This window comes from Nicotiana tabacum, chromosome 23 (genome assembly GCF_000715075.1).
Source record: "Nicotiana tabacum cultivar K326 chromosome 23, ASM71507v2, whole genome shotgun sequence".
NCBI lineage: Eukaryota > Viridiplantae > Streptophyta > Magnoliopsida > Solanales > Solanaceae > Nicotiana > Nicotiana tabacum.
Window position 1 is genome coordinate 12,379,043 of NC_134102.1, and position 16,209 is coordinate 12,395,251.

The window sequence follows — 16,209 nt, forward strand, 5'->3', positions numbered from 1 at the left end:
CCTTATCTCGATCAAACAACAAAATCGAATATGCCCGATTTTGACCGTATACAGTTGGGCTTTGTGATCGTTAACGGGAACAAATGAAGAGGAGCGCAACACCCTTCGCACTTGATTGCCTAATTAAAGTCAAAACGTTCATTTTCTTTTGAATGGGTCACCAATTGAACTATCGGTTTGGTTTCAAATCAGCCGTCTGGTTTTAAATTCAACCAACAGGGCCAACTTTAAAATTATACGATCTGGTTTCAAATCAGCCGTTCATTTAACACTGCTATAACCACTGCACGAATTCGTCAACTGGCCACAAATCTCACCAAATCTCAAACAAAAGATTGAATTTATTAAATAAATACTAGAATTTAAAAATAGTTGAGAATTTCACTGCAAACATTTTTAATCATGATCCTTATCTTCATTCTTCAGTGTTATGCCAGCCACTAATAAAAGCACGTTTAACAATAAGAAAAAAATGATTCATAGTCAATAGGTCATCAGACTATTAATAGTAATGATCTTCTTACTTGTTAACTAGGGTAGGGGTTGGGAATGTCTAAGCAGGATTGGACGGTTGAGAATCAAACATGCGTGGTTCGATTTTGCAAGGGGTAATAGTACTTTTGGTCCCTTTTAATTTTAGTCCATGTGATATCCGACTAAACATATTTAACCTCCAATTAATCGAAACATACACTTTTGATCCTTTTACTGTGAATATCACAGTTTAAACATATTTATTAATTGTTCTTACCATTTAATTACTCATGTATTATGTTAAGCTTGTATTTTTACTCCATAATTTAATAGGAGTATAATTTTATAAATAGTTCAAAAATAACATAATTCTTACATAAAGGGACCAAAAATATTCATTGAACTAGATATTATAATAATAATGAATTCTCTTTTTGTCTCTCGTTATCGAGAGAAATCGTTATCTATCTATATATATATATATATATCAACAAATGTGGTTCCAAGGATCGATCAACTGCTCCTCACAACATCTAAAGGAAGAGAGAGGGATGATGTCCGCGCCTGGACTGGGCATCTATCAGCGCGCCAATTATTCCTTTTGGAAAAGAAAGAAAGAAAGAAAGAAAGAAAGGATGATCGTTGGTTAAATGTGCTTCGTCAAATATCACAAAGACAAAAAATATAATTTATTAACAATTGAGGGACCAAAAGTGTTATTATTGCATTTTGCAAAAATATAAGGTGTCTATTGTTAGATTTATTGATGAAGAGTGGCTGCCAAACTTGTAGATATATAGTTAAACATCCTTTAATAGCATCATAAATTCTTTTTGTCTATGGAAATTATGAACAATAAATTGCCAGCAATATTCAATTTCTTCACATCTATAGTGTGTATAGTAATAAAATAATTTGAGCATAATTGAATTGTAATGTGCTTCTAACATATACTCATCCGATCATTTTTACTTGTCCACTATTAACTTTGTACACTTTTAAAAAATAATAAATAAATAATATAATTTATCATGATACTCATATTAATTGATGTATATGTTTAGTGGATTTGAAAATTGATTTGGAATGAGTAATTAATGCTAAGGGCAAAACAAGAAAAATAAATTATTTTTCTCTTGATTTGCGAAAGTGGACAAGTAAAATTAAAAATATATTTTTAGAATAGTAGACAAGTAAAATTGAAACGGATAGAGTACTTTATTAAGTAGCTTCGTGCATATTTGGTTGGTTTTATTGGAGTAGAAAATAAATCAGGCGCCATTAACTTCTGGTTTATGTGATTCTAACCATATATCTTTCAAGTTTAGGTACCCATTATATTTCTGTCATTTGGAGCATAAACCTAAGTTAGCTCTTCTGAACGCTTTGACCATTTTGAGTTGCACATATATCCCAAATTAACCCATCAGTAAACTCATTAAAGTATAAATAAAAGAAAAAACTTTAATTAATTAGTTCGATACGGTGACTAAACAAAAATGAAAATAACTTTGAGCTAGGATTGAATTATGACCAATTGTTTGGCTCAATTGATCCCTATATCTTAACCCGGACAAATATCAGAAACTAATTCGTTTACTGATTTCATACATTTTAATCCGCTCAAATCTAGCTCATATGAGACTTATCAACAGTTTATTTTGTCAAATTAAATATATGTTTGTATATGTTTTACACGTTAGTATATAATAACTCAAACTCTATAGAACCTATAGGAAGAAAGGAAAGAAAAACTCAAACTCTACCCTCTCGCATTTTTCTACCCATAAAAAATATTGTATGCGCAAACAGTAGATTACCATCCACACCTAAATACACAAGACTTAAGAAACCTGACATAAAAGGAACATCCTTTAAATCCTTATGACTCAACTCCTAGAAACTACCCACGTGTCCTGTACCCCTTACCCTAACTAGCTCCCAACCCCTACCCCAGTAAAACCAGACGTGTAGATAAAAGATTAGGAGATTTAGGTCATCTCACTCCTACTCTTAAATTCTTCCCATCCTCCACAATTCAATTTTTTAGGTCATAATTTATTAATGAATAAGTTTAACATATCATCCTCTTAAACCCTAACCGCCAACTGCCAAGAATATAGTATGTATTGAGGGGTCATTTGGTTCGTATACTAATCATACAAGTTATATTATTTATGCAGAGATTAATAATAAATAAATTGTTATATAGCGATTGATAAAAAAATTGTTATATGTATATGAATTATTAAGTTTAAAAGAAAACTTTTGCAATAAAATAGTGTAATTTCCCTATTATAAATACGAAGTATATATTTGTATTTCACGTTTTATTCTGTATAAAATAATACTACATAAATTTTCATATAACTTATAAAAAAAAAGGACAGCACGGTATATAAAACATCACGTGTTTACACAGAGTTTGGGGAAGGATCACACCCCAATATTTACGCAAGATCTGGAGAAGGATCGATCCCACCCCAAATGGTGTGATGTAGACAGTCTACCCTAATACAAAGATTAGTGACTAATTCCACGACTGTGACCTATTAGTCACACAAAAATAACTTTATCGTTGCTCCAAGTTTCCCTGGTATAACTTATAATGTTAAGTCTCATATAAATAATATATTATATTATTGTAAAACCAACTAAACATTAATGGGAATAGTCAATCAAATACTATATTATCTTATGCGATTTTATACTAGGGTTAATTAGTCCAAACATCAACCAAACGACCCTTAATGTACCATATTTAAGATCATAATCTATATATTATTTTCTTGGGAGAGTAGATTCACTGGTTTAAATGGGAGACTTATTTTCTTGTTACATACACAAATTAAACTCCTTCATCTACTTCCCTCCTAAAAACTCTCAAAATACCATTGGTTAGTTGCCAACTCCACCGCCGTTGTTTCCGCTGCTCTCTTCTATTGCTTCACTAGTAGCCTTGAGATACCCATTAAACTCACATCTTAGTTATATCCATCAAATAAAATTACCATAAATTAGAGATTTTTATTTATATATAGAGATATATATAACAAAACAAATGTCAAGAATTGTAAATGCATCACCAGTTAGAGATAGCGTACCCTTTTATGATCGGAGACAAATTGTAGAAATGTCATCGCCGACGTTTAGTCAGTTGTTGAAGAACGTCGGCGATGTCACCGGCGACGACGAAAGTCCACTTCACCAAGCTCTTACCATGGACCCGCATCACTCTAATATTCCCTTTGTACTCGCATTCAACAATCTCACATACAGCGTGAAAGTCCGCCGGAAGGTCAGTTTTCCGGCGATTTCACGTAGCCGGAGTCTCCACATCGCCGCCGAGGAAATCCCGTCCACGAGAACAAAGGTGCTTTTGAATGATATCTGTGGAGAGGCGCGTGACGGAGAGCTACTCGCGGTTTTCGGCGCGTCTGGTTCGGGAAAATCGACGCTCATTGATGCGTTAGCGAATCGTATTGCGAAAGATAGCTTGAAAGGGACAGTAACACTGAACGGCGAGCCGCTGCATTCGAAATTACTCAAAGTCATATCGGCTTACGTAATGCAAGACGATCTCCTTTACCCAATGCTTACAGTAGAAGAAACGTTAATGTTCGCAGCTGAGTTTAGGCTTCCAAGGAGTCTATCTAAATCGAAGAAAAAATCCAGAGTTCAAGCTTTAATCGATCAATTAGGGCTCCGAAACGCCGCGAAAACTATAATCGGCGATGAAGGTCACCGTGGTGTCTCCGGAGGTGAACGGCGGCGCGTTTCAATCGGAATTGACATAATCCACGACCCGATTATCCTCTTTCTCGACGAGCCAACTTCGGGTCTCGATTCCACCAGTGCTTTTATGGTGATTAAAGTACTTCAGCGAATCGCGCAGAGTGGCAGTATTGTAATTATGTCAATACATCAGCCGAGTTACAGAATTCTCGGTTTACTTGACCGGTTGATTTTCCTATCACGTGGACAAACTGTTTACAGTGGTTCGCCAATGAATTTGCCACAATATTTTGCTGATTTTGGGAATCCGATACCTGAAAATGAGAACCCTACAGAGTTCGCGCTTGATTTAATTCGCGAACTCGAAGGCTCAGGTGGGACAAAAAGTTTAGTTGATTTCAACAAAACATGGCAACATACTAAAAGGATCAATAGTACAAATCAAGCTAGAAATAGAAATCGCTTATCGTTAAAGGAAGCGATAAGCGCTAGTATTTCTAGAGGGAAATTGGTTCCTGGTTCAACACATGTTGCTACTAGTCCTACTTCTATGGTTCCCACTTTTGCAAATCCAATATGGACTGAAATTGCTGTACTTTCAAAGCGATCGTTCAGTAACTCGTGGCGTATGCCGGAGATTTTTGCTGTCCGATTTGGTGCAGTTATGGTTACGGGTTTTATACTGGCTACTATGTTTTGGCGACTTGACAGTTCACCTAAAGGTGTAAAAGAACGGCTTGCATTCTTCGCGTTCGCGATGTCAACAACTTACTATACATGTGCGGACGCATTGCCCGTTTTTATTCAAGAAAGGTACATATTCATGAGGGAAACGGCTTATAATGCTTATAGAAGATCGTCTTATTGTCTTTCTCATGCTTTGACTTCGATACCAGCGTTAATTTTCCTTGCTTTGTCATTCGCGGCCGTGACATTCTGGGCTGTTGGCTTAGACGGTGGATTTTCTAGCTTTTTGTTCTATTTTGGTGTCATTTTGGCTTCGTTTTGGGCAGGGAATTCATTCGTTACGTTTCTTTCTGGTGTCGTACCTCATGTTATGCTCGGATACACGATCGTGGTAGCCATTCTTGCTTACTTCCTACTCTTTAGTGGATTTTTCATGAATCGTGATAGAATCCCGTCTTACTGGGTCTGGTTCCATTACATTTCACTAGTGAAATACCCGTATGAAGCTGTGTTACAGAACGAATTTGAAGATCCCACGAAATGCTTCGTTCGTGGGATTCAAATGTTCGATAACAGTCCACTTGGGGCTGTTCCGAATTCGTTGAAGGAGAAGTTGCTGAGTAGTATTAGCAGTACATTAAATATGAGGATTACAAGTTCAACATGTGTGACTACTGGATCAGATATACTGGTGCAGCAAGGGGTTACACAATTGAGCAAGTGGAATTGCCTTTGGGTGACTATTGCATGGGGGCTTTTGTTTAGGATTTTGTTTTATTTCTGCTTGTTGCTTGGAAGTAAGAACAAGAGAAGGTAAAATAGCTTGGTATAGTAATAATGGTACTTTTGAATACTTTTTTTTTTTATAATGGTCATTGAAAAAGTTATATCAAAGTTGGGTTTTAGTTGTAAAGCAGTTGTAATTTGAAATTTAATAACATGAATATATATATTTTCATGGCTTATGAATGGGCTTTTATCTGTTTTTTTAATATTATAAGTACAATTTTTATAGTATTTAGGATAAATTGGCTTACAATAGTTGATAAATTTTCACAAGAGCTCGTCATGTATCTCGAAAAAAATGGCAACATAACATTGATCTTGGAGCTGAGGGTATGGAACCTGAATATATATATATATATATATATATATATATATATATATATATATATATATATTCTAATCTACTTTTAAATCATGTTTTGCTACTAGTTATACACTATATCACCTGACGGTTCTAAGGTTAGATTGTTAAGCCTAAACAGTTTAACAGTCCAGACAGTAAATCCTGATTATGACAACATAACCGGTGGTCCTTAGATTCATATTAGCCAGGTGGACGTTGATAGAGTCATGAGAAGGACTATGATTTAGGGTTTGCTTGACAGGACTGTGGCTTGACAGGGCTGGTGTCGTCGTAAAATCTTCCCTGTAGTTCTGTTGTAGCGATCCTGCAGTTCCGTTGTAGCGATCCTGCGTAGAATATATATAAATTTTATATATTGCGCAGCTATTAGATATAAATAATTTCGATCGCGGATTAAAAGCGATCTGCCCTTGAAAAATAAGATAACATTTACATTAATGGTGTAAAAAGTTTATACTATCGATGCATATAACTTAATATTCTGATCAATTTATATCGGTATGATGAAAGTGATTATTATTTGCTTAGAACTTTTGTGGCCTGTAGGTTGAGCATTTAGTCTTGGCAGTTCATCCCTTTGATGAAGTCATGAATTGTTGGTAGTTTGGTACTGATCAGTCCCGAAGGAACGACCCGGTTGGGTTTGGAGGGTGTTGTCCACACGGGCGACGCAGGTTCGATCTCCCTCGATGCCCTTTGGGTCTGAGCCTGTCGCACGGGCTTGCCTAGTGCGGTTTATATCCCCTGTGTGGTTTGCAGGCTATTACACAGTGGAGGGTTTACCCAGTGCGCACAGAGTAGGGCAGAGGCTGTGACAGAGGCTATAGCGACTGCGGGTTCTCCTGGGGTTCCAAAAAAATAAATAATAATGAACATAATTTAATAATTCCTCTGTCATATGCATGACGGTTTTCGGTTATGGAGTGAATTGATATATTGATTCTTTTTATTTTTTTAAAAAGAGAAAAAGATATTTAGAAATAAATTAGAAGTATTATTTATCACAAACTTTTGTAATTGGAAGACCCCAGATATCTTATTTCACTAGCCAAATCAGCTTGATAGAAGCTTATAGCGTTAAAGTAGAAATAGAATTTATTTTTAAACATTAACAAAGAAGATTTTAACAAGAAATAATATATAGTTCCTTCCTAGATATCTTATGTCACTCGCAATCTGTTTGAAAGACAAGTTGCAATTCTCCTCTTATTAAAAGGTGAAACAATTAGCAACTCCATGTACAAAGTATTTCGCGTTCATTAAAGGTTCGAGAAAGAGCGATATCTCATGGAGTAAATAACTATATATCCTGACGCAAAGGTCAATTATTTCGCGAGCCGTGATCTATAGATAACATGAAGATAATGTTTAGGTTGTTTTAAGTCTCACTTTCTCCTCTTATTAAAAGGTGATAACATATATTTTAAAATGTTAGTCAAAATGAAAGATAAGTGCCAAATATTTTAGACCAGATGAATTAAAGAGCTGGAATTTGGTAGTAGTTCCACTCGCACTTTACCCCATAGCTGCCTAAGTTTAATGCTCTGTAATGGGTATTTACTAATCATATTGATAGTAAAGTCAAATGCATTTAAAAGTTAGAAAGCTCGAAATATGTAAAATTACATCACGAGGCTTTTTATATATTATTAATTCTACCATGCGAGTTTTTTACGCTCTATCCCTTGTTTAACTAAAACTATTATTTTCTGACATTCATCATTACGTCTTCTAAACATGCAATTGATAGTGAATTAGTTATAGTGACTAATGTTCCCCATGCTTGAGACATTGTAGTATAGTGCAATCTTCCTTTAAAACGATAGATCTACCAAAATCAATTTAGAAGTCTAGATAACTTGGCGCACCTAAATGTGTGGTCTAGTTGTCAATGAAGTGAGTTGAGAATTATTAGGTTTCGATATAAATATTAGGTAATTTTTTTCTATCTGCTCTAGTCTCAGACAAAGTTACTCAGCTCAGTACATGTACCGGTGAAAGATAACATGTATTCCATAAACGTATCACATTTTATAACTGTGTCATCCGGGCTAATCATGATTCATTTGTTTCAATTGTATGCACAAGTACGATACTAAATAACAAGTTGCTTGGATATGTGATTTTATTTTAGTTTGTATCTAAATGTTTAGACTATTAAATAAACCGAACACCTCAATTAAATAGTTGATATAATGCTTGGTAGAAATTGTTTTTTCATAACATTTATATCACTGAATTATGTGATTTCTTCATCTAAAAAACTCAAAATTTATATTATTAGAGCTAAAAAGAGGAATATTTTTATTTATTTTGATATCATGATATGCAATATGCCTCCTAACGTGCAAACCTAATTCTTTTTCTTAGGCTAAACACGTGTAAATATCTTCGCTATTGGAAATTAGAAATCAATGAGACTCTAATTCAGGACATTTAATACCATTTAGAATTGAGTGATATTTCTTTAAAAAACTTAATTAAACAGATGGATATGGAATATTTAATTATCCTTATATATCTTTGTTTGTAACACATATTCCCTATACAGTAAAGTAAATTAGACCATGTGCTGCAGACTACATTACATATCCTGCTATCACGTAAGCAAACGAGGCTTCACAACAAAGTAAGAAACTATTCTTCCCTTGCATAGAAAATGAAGTACTAATTATTGGAAAAGGGGTCAGACCAATCAATTTATAGTTACAACATATGCATGTTTTAAACTTACACTCTTTGTCAATATTACTCCACACTTCTCCAATTAACCAAATTCCATACTTTTCCACATGCACGGTTGGCCAGCACATGCATGTTGTTGAAATGCTAGTATTTGCCATAGTGTAATATTACCAAGATTTTTCAGTTCGCAATGACGAATATAGGATTTAAACTCTATGAGTTTAATATTTAAGATTTTTAATATTGAATCTATTATGTTCTTAAAGTTATGGGTTCAAATCCACTATGTATTATAATTTTAATGAATTTTTACACTAAATTTATACTCCGCGTCAAAAGTATATTCGTGTTCCATTTTACCTAGAACGTGTATACTGTATAGTAAAAAACTTATCCCTTAGAAAGTGGGATTGTCCAATTTTATTGATATTTTGACTTTTTTTTTGGTCCACAATATTTGATTTATCATATGTCAAAAAAGAAATTAACTTCTTTTTTCCAAAGTTGTCCTTGGAGTAAAGAGCCTAGAAGTATTTGTTATTTTTTCAATGAACAAATGAAGGTTAATAAGGTCAATTTCATTGTTACTTAATGCTAAAAGGTGGATTTACTAATATGTGAAAAAATAATCAAAAACTCAATTAAAGTGGATTGAAGGGAGTAATCAGATTTACAGCTAATTTTTTTTTATCTAAATCCAATTCTTTAAATGATGGGACTGTGTAGCGATTAGAGCTATTTTTAGGGTGGCATACAATGGTATTAAGAAATTTAAAGATGGATAAAAAAATCTTAATTGGTTACCAGGTATAAGATAAATAATAAACTTTATTTGATTATTTGCAACACTTCCTATGATAAAATTTACGCTAACTTTTGGAACTCGTCAGTAAGGAGTACTATTATAACAAGTAACTTTTTGTCATTTCTAAATGTATGGCTAATGGAAACAGGCCGGCCATAGGATAATCAAATTTAAATATAATGGGTTCAATAGATTTTTTTATAATAAATATTATGGTTATGAAGTTTGATATTTATTGAAATAATATGTAGAAAATTAATGGAAGTAAGGAACATTTACTTCCTATATCCAATTTTAGAGAAATGAAAAAAGGATATATTATATCATTTTCATCCAATTTTACCTCCCAGTTTCACTCACTCCCTCTTTTCACATAACCAAGTTTAGTGTAAATGAATAAAATTTCATAATACGGATATTGGGCTTTTTTATTTTTTTGGGCAGAAATTTGAATGATGCGTCACTAGCACGATGGCCTTGCGATCCGTCGAGTTATCATGAATCATCACATCAATGGGCTGAGCCTGCATCGATCTTTTATCTAATAAATGCAACCCTTCCGGAAGTTAGATTTTATTGCACGTATTAGCTCTAGAATTACGTTTGACTAGTAAGACCCGAGATAACGTAAGTCACAATTTTATTGTATCAAAGTTAATTTGTCACTCTACCAAAAGAAGAAAAGAAACCAGAAAGATAGAAAAGCAAAGGAATAAAAAACTTGAATATTAATTAAAAACTAATTAGAGATTAATTACTAAGTTACCTAATACACCTACGTACTCTTTTGTAAGTAGAAGTGTATACGAGTAAAATTATTATTTTTGCTAACATCACCTCCATAATTTATTTACTAGTAATTTATAACCTTGTTCATGAAAGGTGACAAGAGGTTCAGTTAGTATTTACAAGGGATCTACGAGTCAACTTAGTTAAGATAGGCGCCACCGAAGCCATAGAAGCAGTCAATGATGCTTATATTAAAGGAGGTTGTCTACATTACATTATATTCTTTGGGGGCGGAGGCGGAGCCAAGATTTCAAGTTTATTAGTTCGGCATTCTAATCATTTTAAGATATTGGGTTCTAAATTAATAATTTACATATATTAACGAATTTATAAGACATATACAGGGTTCAAACCAAAGCTATTGGGTGCGGTCGAACCCGCTCATCCCGGTACTCTAGCTCCGCCCCCTGTTTGAGGTGTGACCCTTCCTGAGACCTAGCATGAATGCGAGATACTTTGTGCACCAGATTGCCTTTACTTCCCACGAAACGTTAGACGTTAATCTGGTAGAGCACTAGCCTTTCTTATTTGCGCATGAAAAATAATGACTTTTGAATTCCAACTACAGGCTCGAGACACTTGATCAAATGCATGCAAAGAACGTCTTTTGGTTCACTATAGTCAAAGATATCTGTGTGATGTTTCCACTATACATGTGCCAAAAATATATGCACAAATCTTTCTGATCAATTAAATGCAGAGACGAGATAAAGAAAAACGAAAATAATAGCACAAGAAGAAATAGAAAAGACCGAATTTTTTTTCCCTATTTGGGTACACCATCTTTTCAGATACTGCAAATGATCAGTTGGTTAGCCAACCAAATATGAGAATTTCCAGGGTTGTGTTAACTTTCACTGATTTACACTGATTATGAAGTGTAATCCATAACTGAATGAATTGAGAAGACGAAATTGAGAGCAAAAGAAAGGTAGAGAACAGAGAAAACAATCCGATTACTTCTCTGCTTAGCAACGTCGGTTACTACTAACAAAATGAATGTATGCATATACTTATACAAATATCTATTGACTCCTAACATATGACAGCTGTAAATAAGGAAAATGACATAATTATCTCTGTAACTAACTAATGATCACGGAACTATAGTACAATTAACTAACTCCTTTACACCCCCCTCAAGCTAGGAGAGATGAAGATATTCTTCATCTCTAGCTTGGACATCAAATAACTATGCTGAACCACAGTGAGCCCTTTGGTGAGAAGGTCGGATAATTGTTCAGAAGAGGCAAGGCGAAAAAGATGAACCAACCCAAGTTGCACTTTCTCCCAAATAAAATGTCAATCGATGTCGATGTGTTTGGTACGTTCATGGAACACAGAATTCGTAGCTATCTGAATAGCAGATTTGCTATCACAATGCATAGAAACAGGCAACTGAATCTCCACACCCAACTCCTTGAACAAACCTACAACCCAGATGACCTCTGCCACAGTTGAAGCTAGACTTCGATACTCAGTCTCAGCGGAGCTCCGTGAAACAGTGGCATGTTTCTTCGACTTCCAAGAGATGAGGGAATTACCAAACATCATAAGGTAACCAATAACTGAACGCCTAGTGTTTGGACACGAGGCCCAATCAGCATCACGGTAAGTAGTAAGCTGAGAAGAAGTCTCAGAATGCATGAGAATGCCAAGACCAGGGGAACCCTTAATGTACCTCACAAGCCTGAGAGCAGCATCCATGTGTGAATATTTGGGAGAGTGCATGAACTAACTCAGACATTGCACAGTAAAAGCAATGTCTAGTCGAGTGATTGTCAAATATAAGAGTCGACCAACCATCCTCTGATAGGTAGTAGGATCAACAAAAGCAGAATCAGCAGAAGAACCAACATGCATATCAAACTCTGTGGTGGTGAGCTTTTGGTTAAGTTCCATAGGAGCACCAACTGGCTTGGCACTAGCCAGCCCCATGTCAGAGACAAGCTCAAGTGCATACTTTCTTTGATGCATCAAAATCTCTTCTTTACTACGTGCAAACTCTATGCCAAGGAAGTACCTTAATTCACCAAGATCCTTGATCTTAAAAGCCTTCTGCAAACAATCCTTAGTCTCCTGAATCAAGGAAACATCATCTCCCGTGATCAAAAGATCATCAACATAGGTTAAGACCACCAACAGCTTGCCACGTGACCTCTTGGTGAACAAGGAATAGTCAAGAGGACTTTGCGTAAAACCAGAAGAGATCAAGGCTGAGGTAAGTTTAAGGTTCCATTGCGTAGAAGCCTGCTTAAGACCATATAAGGACTTAAGCAGTTTGCACACATGCTGAGAACCGGCACCACTCCTGAATCCTTGTGGAAGATGCATGTACACTTCTTCAGTCAGATCTCTCTGCAAAAAAGCATTATAGACATCCATTTAATGGATCTCCCAATTCCTCATGGCAGCCAAAGAAATAACAGCTCTAACAGTACCATTTTGACCACAGGGGAGAAAGTCTCCTCATAATCAAGTTATTCTTGTTGACTATACCCCTTGGCAACCAACCTAGCTTTGAACTTCTCCACCTCACCAGTGGCCTTATATTTGATTTTGAATACCCATTTGCAACCAATGGCTCGCTTTCCAGGTGGCAAAGGGACAACCAACCAAGTCTTATTGTCTTCCAAAGCTTGGATTTCAGCTTGCATAGCCTCCACCAACCTTGGATCCTTGCCTGCATCAGAATAATTCCTAGGATCAACCTCAACAAAAAACTTTATCAGAAAACATTGATACTTAGCAGACAAATGATTGTAAGATAAGACATCTAAAAGAGGATAGGAACAAAAGTGTGCTCCAAGTTTCCTATCAGTCCTGACATAATCTTTAAGGCAAATTGGAGGCTTAAGAGTTCTAGCAGGTCGATGTAGAACACTAACAATGGGATAAGACTGATCAGTATGCAGTTGTTGAGCAACATGATTATCAGCAGGAATAGACTCAACCTCCTGAACAGACTCAACCTCCCGGGGATCCCCATGATCAACCATGTTTGCTGGTGATGATCCATCAGCAACATGTTGGACATGAGCAGGTGAAAACATAGGAGCATTGTAGTGACTATCTACTGCAACAAGAAACTTATCTGCTTCATGATCAGATGGCAAAATATTCACACCGGGAATGATTGAGATTGAATTCTCATTAGCCAGCAAAAAAGGAAAAATCCCTTCATGAAACACCACATCTATGCTAATGAAACAAACATTATTTTCCATATCGTAAAGCTTGTAGCCTTTCTGATAAACTCCATAGCCTAGAAGGACAGACTTAATGGCCCTTGCGCCAAATTTATCTTGTCTTGGTAGGACAGTAGCAAAGCATAAACAACCAATCATCCGCATGTGTGCCAAGGAAGGGGATCTACCATACAACATCTCAAAAGGAGATTTGTGTCCTAGAACTGTTGAAGGCATTCTATTCACAATGTATGTAGCAGCTTCTACACAACACCCCCAAAACTTGACCGGAAGACCACCCTGGAACTTAATGGCTCTAAAAATCTCCAATAGGTGCCTATGTTTTCTTTTCACAACCTCATTCTGTTGGGGTGTGTAAGGACAGGAACTCTGGTGTAAGATTCCATGCAGTTTGAACAAGTCACCACAACTACTATTAAAAAATTCAGACCCATTGTCAGATCTAAAAAATTTAATCTTTTTGCCAAATTGATTAAGAATCATAGAAATAAAAGTCTTGAGCAATTCAGAAATATCAGATTTGACTCTGAATAAGAAGGTCCATGTCTATCTTGAATAGTCATCAACCAAAGTAAGAAAGTATCTCATTCCATTGTAAGTAGTAGCTTTATAAGGTCCCCACACATCCATGTGTATCAAATGAAAAGATTCATCGGCTCTACTATCACTGATTGAAAATAGAACTCTAGTTTGCCTAGCCAAAGGGCATACATCACAATGATGTAAAAGAAAATCAGCCTTATTTGTAAAAACAGAAACCTTCCTAAGTACTACCTTTGGAACATGGCCTAATCTTCTATGCCAAACTTTTGGACTTCCTTCCTTAATAGCCATACACCTCATGTTTTCCAAAATGTTACTTTTAGTCGGACAATCCAACAGATAGAGTCCATCTAGCTCTCTACCAATCACCTTCACTTTTCCAATGCAAAGGTCCTGAAAAACACAGACTCTAGGAAAGAACAAACCACAACAGTTCAGTTCTCTTATTACTTTGGAGACAGATAAGAGATTAAATTTAAAAGATGGCACACACAACACATCTTTGATCACATCACCTCCCGTCAACTGACAATCACCAACATGTGTTATTTGAGCAGAATCACCTGTTGGCAATTGTACTTTTCCTGAATTTCCTACTTTAACACCATTAAGCAACAATTTGTCATTACTAATCATGTGATTAGTCCCCCATGTATCAACTATCCATTGAACACTATTACTGTGGGAAAATAAGATTACCTGCCAAATGAGCACTAGCATTTGAAGTTGAAACCTTGCTTAGCATATTCAGAAGCATAGAGTATTGCTCATGAGTGAATGCTGGAGCAGCAGTGTTCTCATGCACCACCACATTTGCCTTCTTCTTAGATTTAAAATTAGCAGGGTAACCAATGAGCTTATAACAGTTCTCTTTCAAATGCCCTTTCATGCCATAGTAGTCACACTTCATTAGTTTATAGCATCTATCCTTAGAATGACCTCTTCAATGACAAAACTCACATTCAACATGATAATTCTTCTTAGATTTAGAAGTAGCTCCTACTTGTGATGTAAACAAAACAGTTGGCTCAATGCCAGTGTTAGCATGCTGATTTCCTGCGACTATCTTCTAACTTTCATCTTGAACAATCTTAGCATACGCCTGGCTTACAGTAGGCAAACGTGTCTGTAATAGAATCTGACTACCAGCTTGGTTGTAGCCCTCATTGAGGCCCATAAGAAACTGATAGAGCCTCTGATGTTGTAAATGCTTAAGAAATTCTTTAGATTTAGGACAACCACAAGGAAGAGCCATAAGAGAGTCATACTCGTCCCATAGATCTTTTAATCGAGTAAAATACACCGATACATAGGATGTGCCCTAAGTAAGAGTAAATATTTTCCTATGCAATTGATATTCACGAGATTCGTTTACCTTGTCAAAACACTCCTCCAAGGCTGACCAAATGTCATGAGCATTTGAAGAAAGCAGGACTCCAGTCACCAATTCCTTGCTAAATTACACATTATCCATGAAATTACGATTGCATTGCACCGATCACATAACTTCCATAGTTCTGGCTCAAAATCCTCTTTTGAGATAGTGTCGTCCACAAAATCGAGTTTATTTTTCCCAAGCAGTGACAATTTCATAGCTCGACTCCAAATCATGTAATTATCCATGCCGATCAACAAAAAACCTATGGACATTGATCCTGGGCCATCAGATGGGTAGAGATAGAGTGGGTGATTATGGTCAATCACCATCGGTCCTCCACCAGAAATACCGCCAGTAACTCCATTTTCCTTATCGGCAACATCATCTTCAATCCCCATGAAAACAATGGATGAAAAGAAAGGTGTTTTATTTTGATATAGTTTATGCCGCATATGACCAATTTAAGTGGGACGCGCTTTTTAAAAAAAAAAATTCATTTTTATTAATTGCTCGAGCCTAAAATTAAGAGTGAAATAATCTCATTCATTCTACTTCATCCATAGACGAAACTAGAAAAAAAAAATCAATTCAACTAAAGAAGAGAATCAGGTATGCTTATTTATAGTCTAAATCTGGATTAAAGATCGATTTTGTACCTAATCCACATGACTAGCTTCATTCATTGCCAATTATTACACAATCATCTTAAATATAATCGAATACAACCAATAATGAAATTCTATTTTGAGCAACC

General features: G+C 35.6%; 2 protein-coding genes across 2 annotated transcripts; one reads left to right on the top strand and one right to left on the bottom strand.

Annotated features, from left to right (window-relative positions):
• The first annotated feature begins 3,258 nt into the window (after nt 1-3,258).
• Nucleotides 3,259-5,861, top strand: LOC107809679 (ABC transporter G family member 6-like). Its single transcript, XM_016634335.2, has one exon. The coding sequence runs from the start codon at nt 3,536-3,538 to the stop codon at nt 5,711-5,713; it is 2,178 nt and encodes a 725-aa protein (XP_016489821.1). The 5' UTR covers nt 3,259-3,535; the 3' UTR covers nt 5,714-5,861.
• A 9,285-nt stretch (nt 5,862-15,146) lies between these two features.
• Nucleotides 15,147-15,853, bottom strand: LOC142177042 (uncharacterized). Its single transcript, XM_075245503.1, has 3 exons — nt 15,573-15,853; nt 15,453-15,531; nt 15,147-15,398 (listed from the first exon to the last, which is right to left on the bottom strand). Exons 1-3 carry the CDS (start codon nt 15,851-15,853, stop codon nt 15,147-15,149), a joined length of 612 nt encoding a protein of 203 aa, XP_075101604.1.
• Between the last annotated feature and the right edge of the window lie 356 nt (nt 15,854-16,209).

Excerpts from the sequence above, each read along its gene's own strand:
- LOC107809679 (XM_016634335.2), top strand. The coding sequence starts at position 3,536 with ATGTCAAGAATTGTAAATGCATCACCAGTTAGAGATAGCGTACCCTTT.
- LOC142177042 (XM_075245503.1), bottom strand. The coding sequence starts at position 15,853 with ATGGGGATTGAAGATGATGTTGCCGATAAGGAAAATGGAGTTACTGGC. Across the intron at positions 15,532-15,572 it reads CTATGGAAGTTATGTGATCG|CAAGGAATTGGTGACTGGAG; the intron begins GTGCAATGCAAT and ends TGTGTAATTTAG. Across the intron at positions 15,399-15,452 it reads TGGAGGAGTGTTTTGACAAG|GGCACATCCTATGTATCGGT; the intron begins GTAAACGAATCT and ends ACTCTTACTTAG.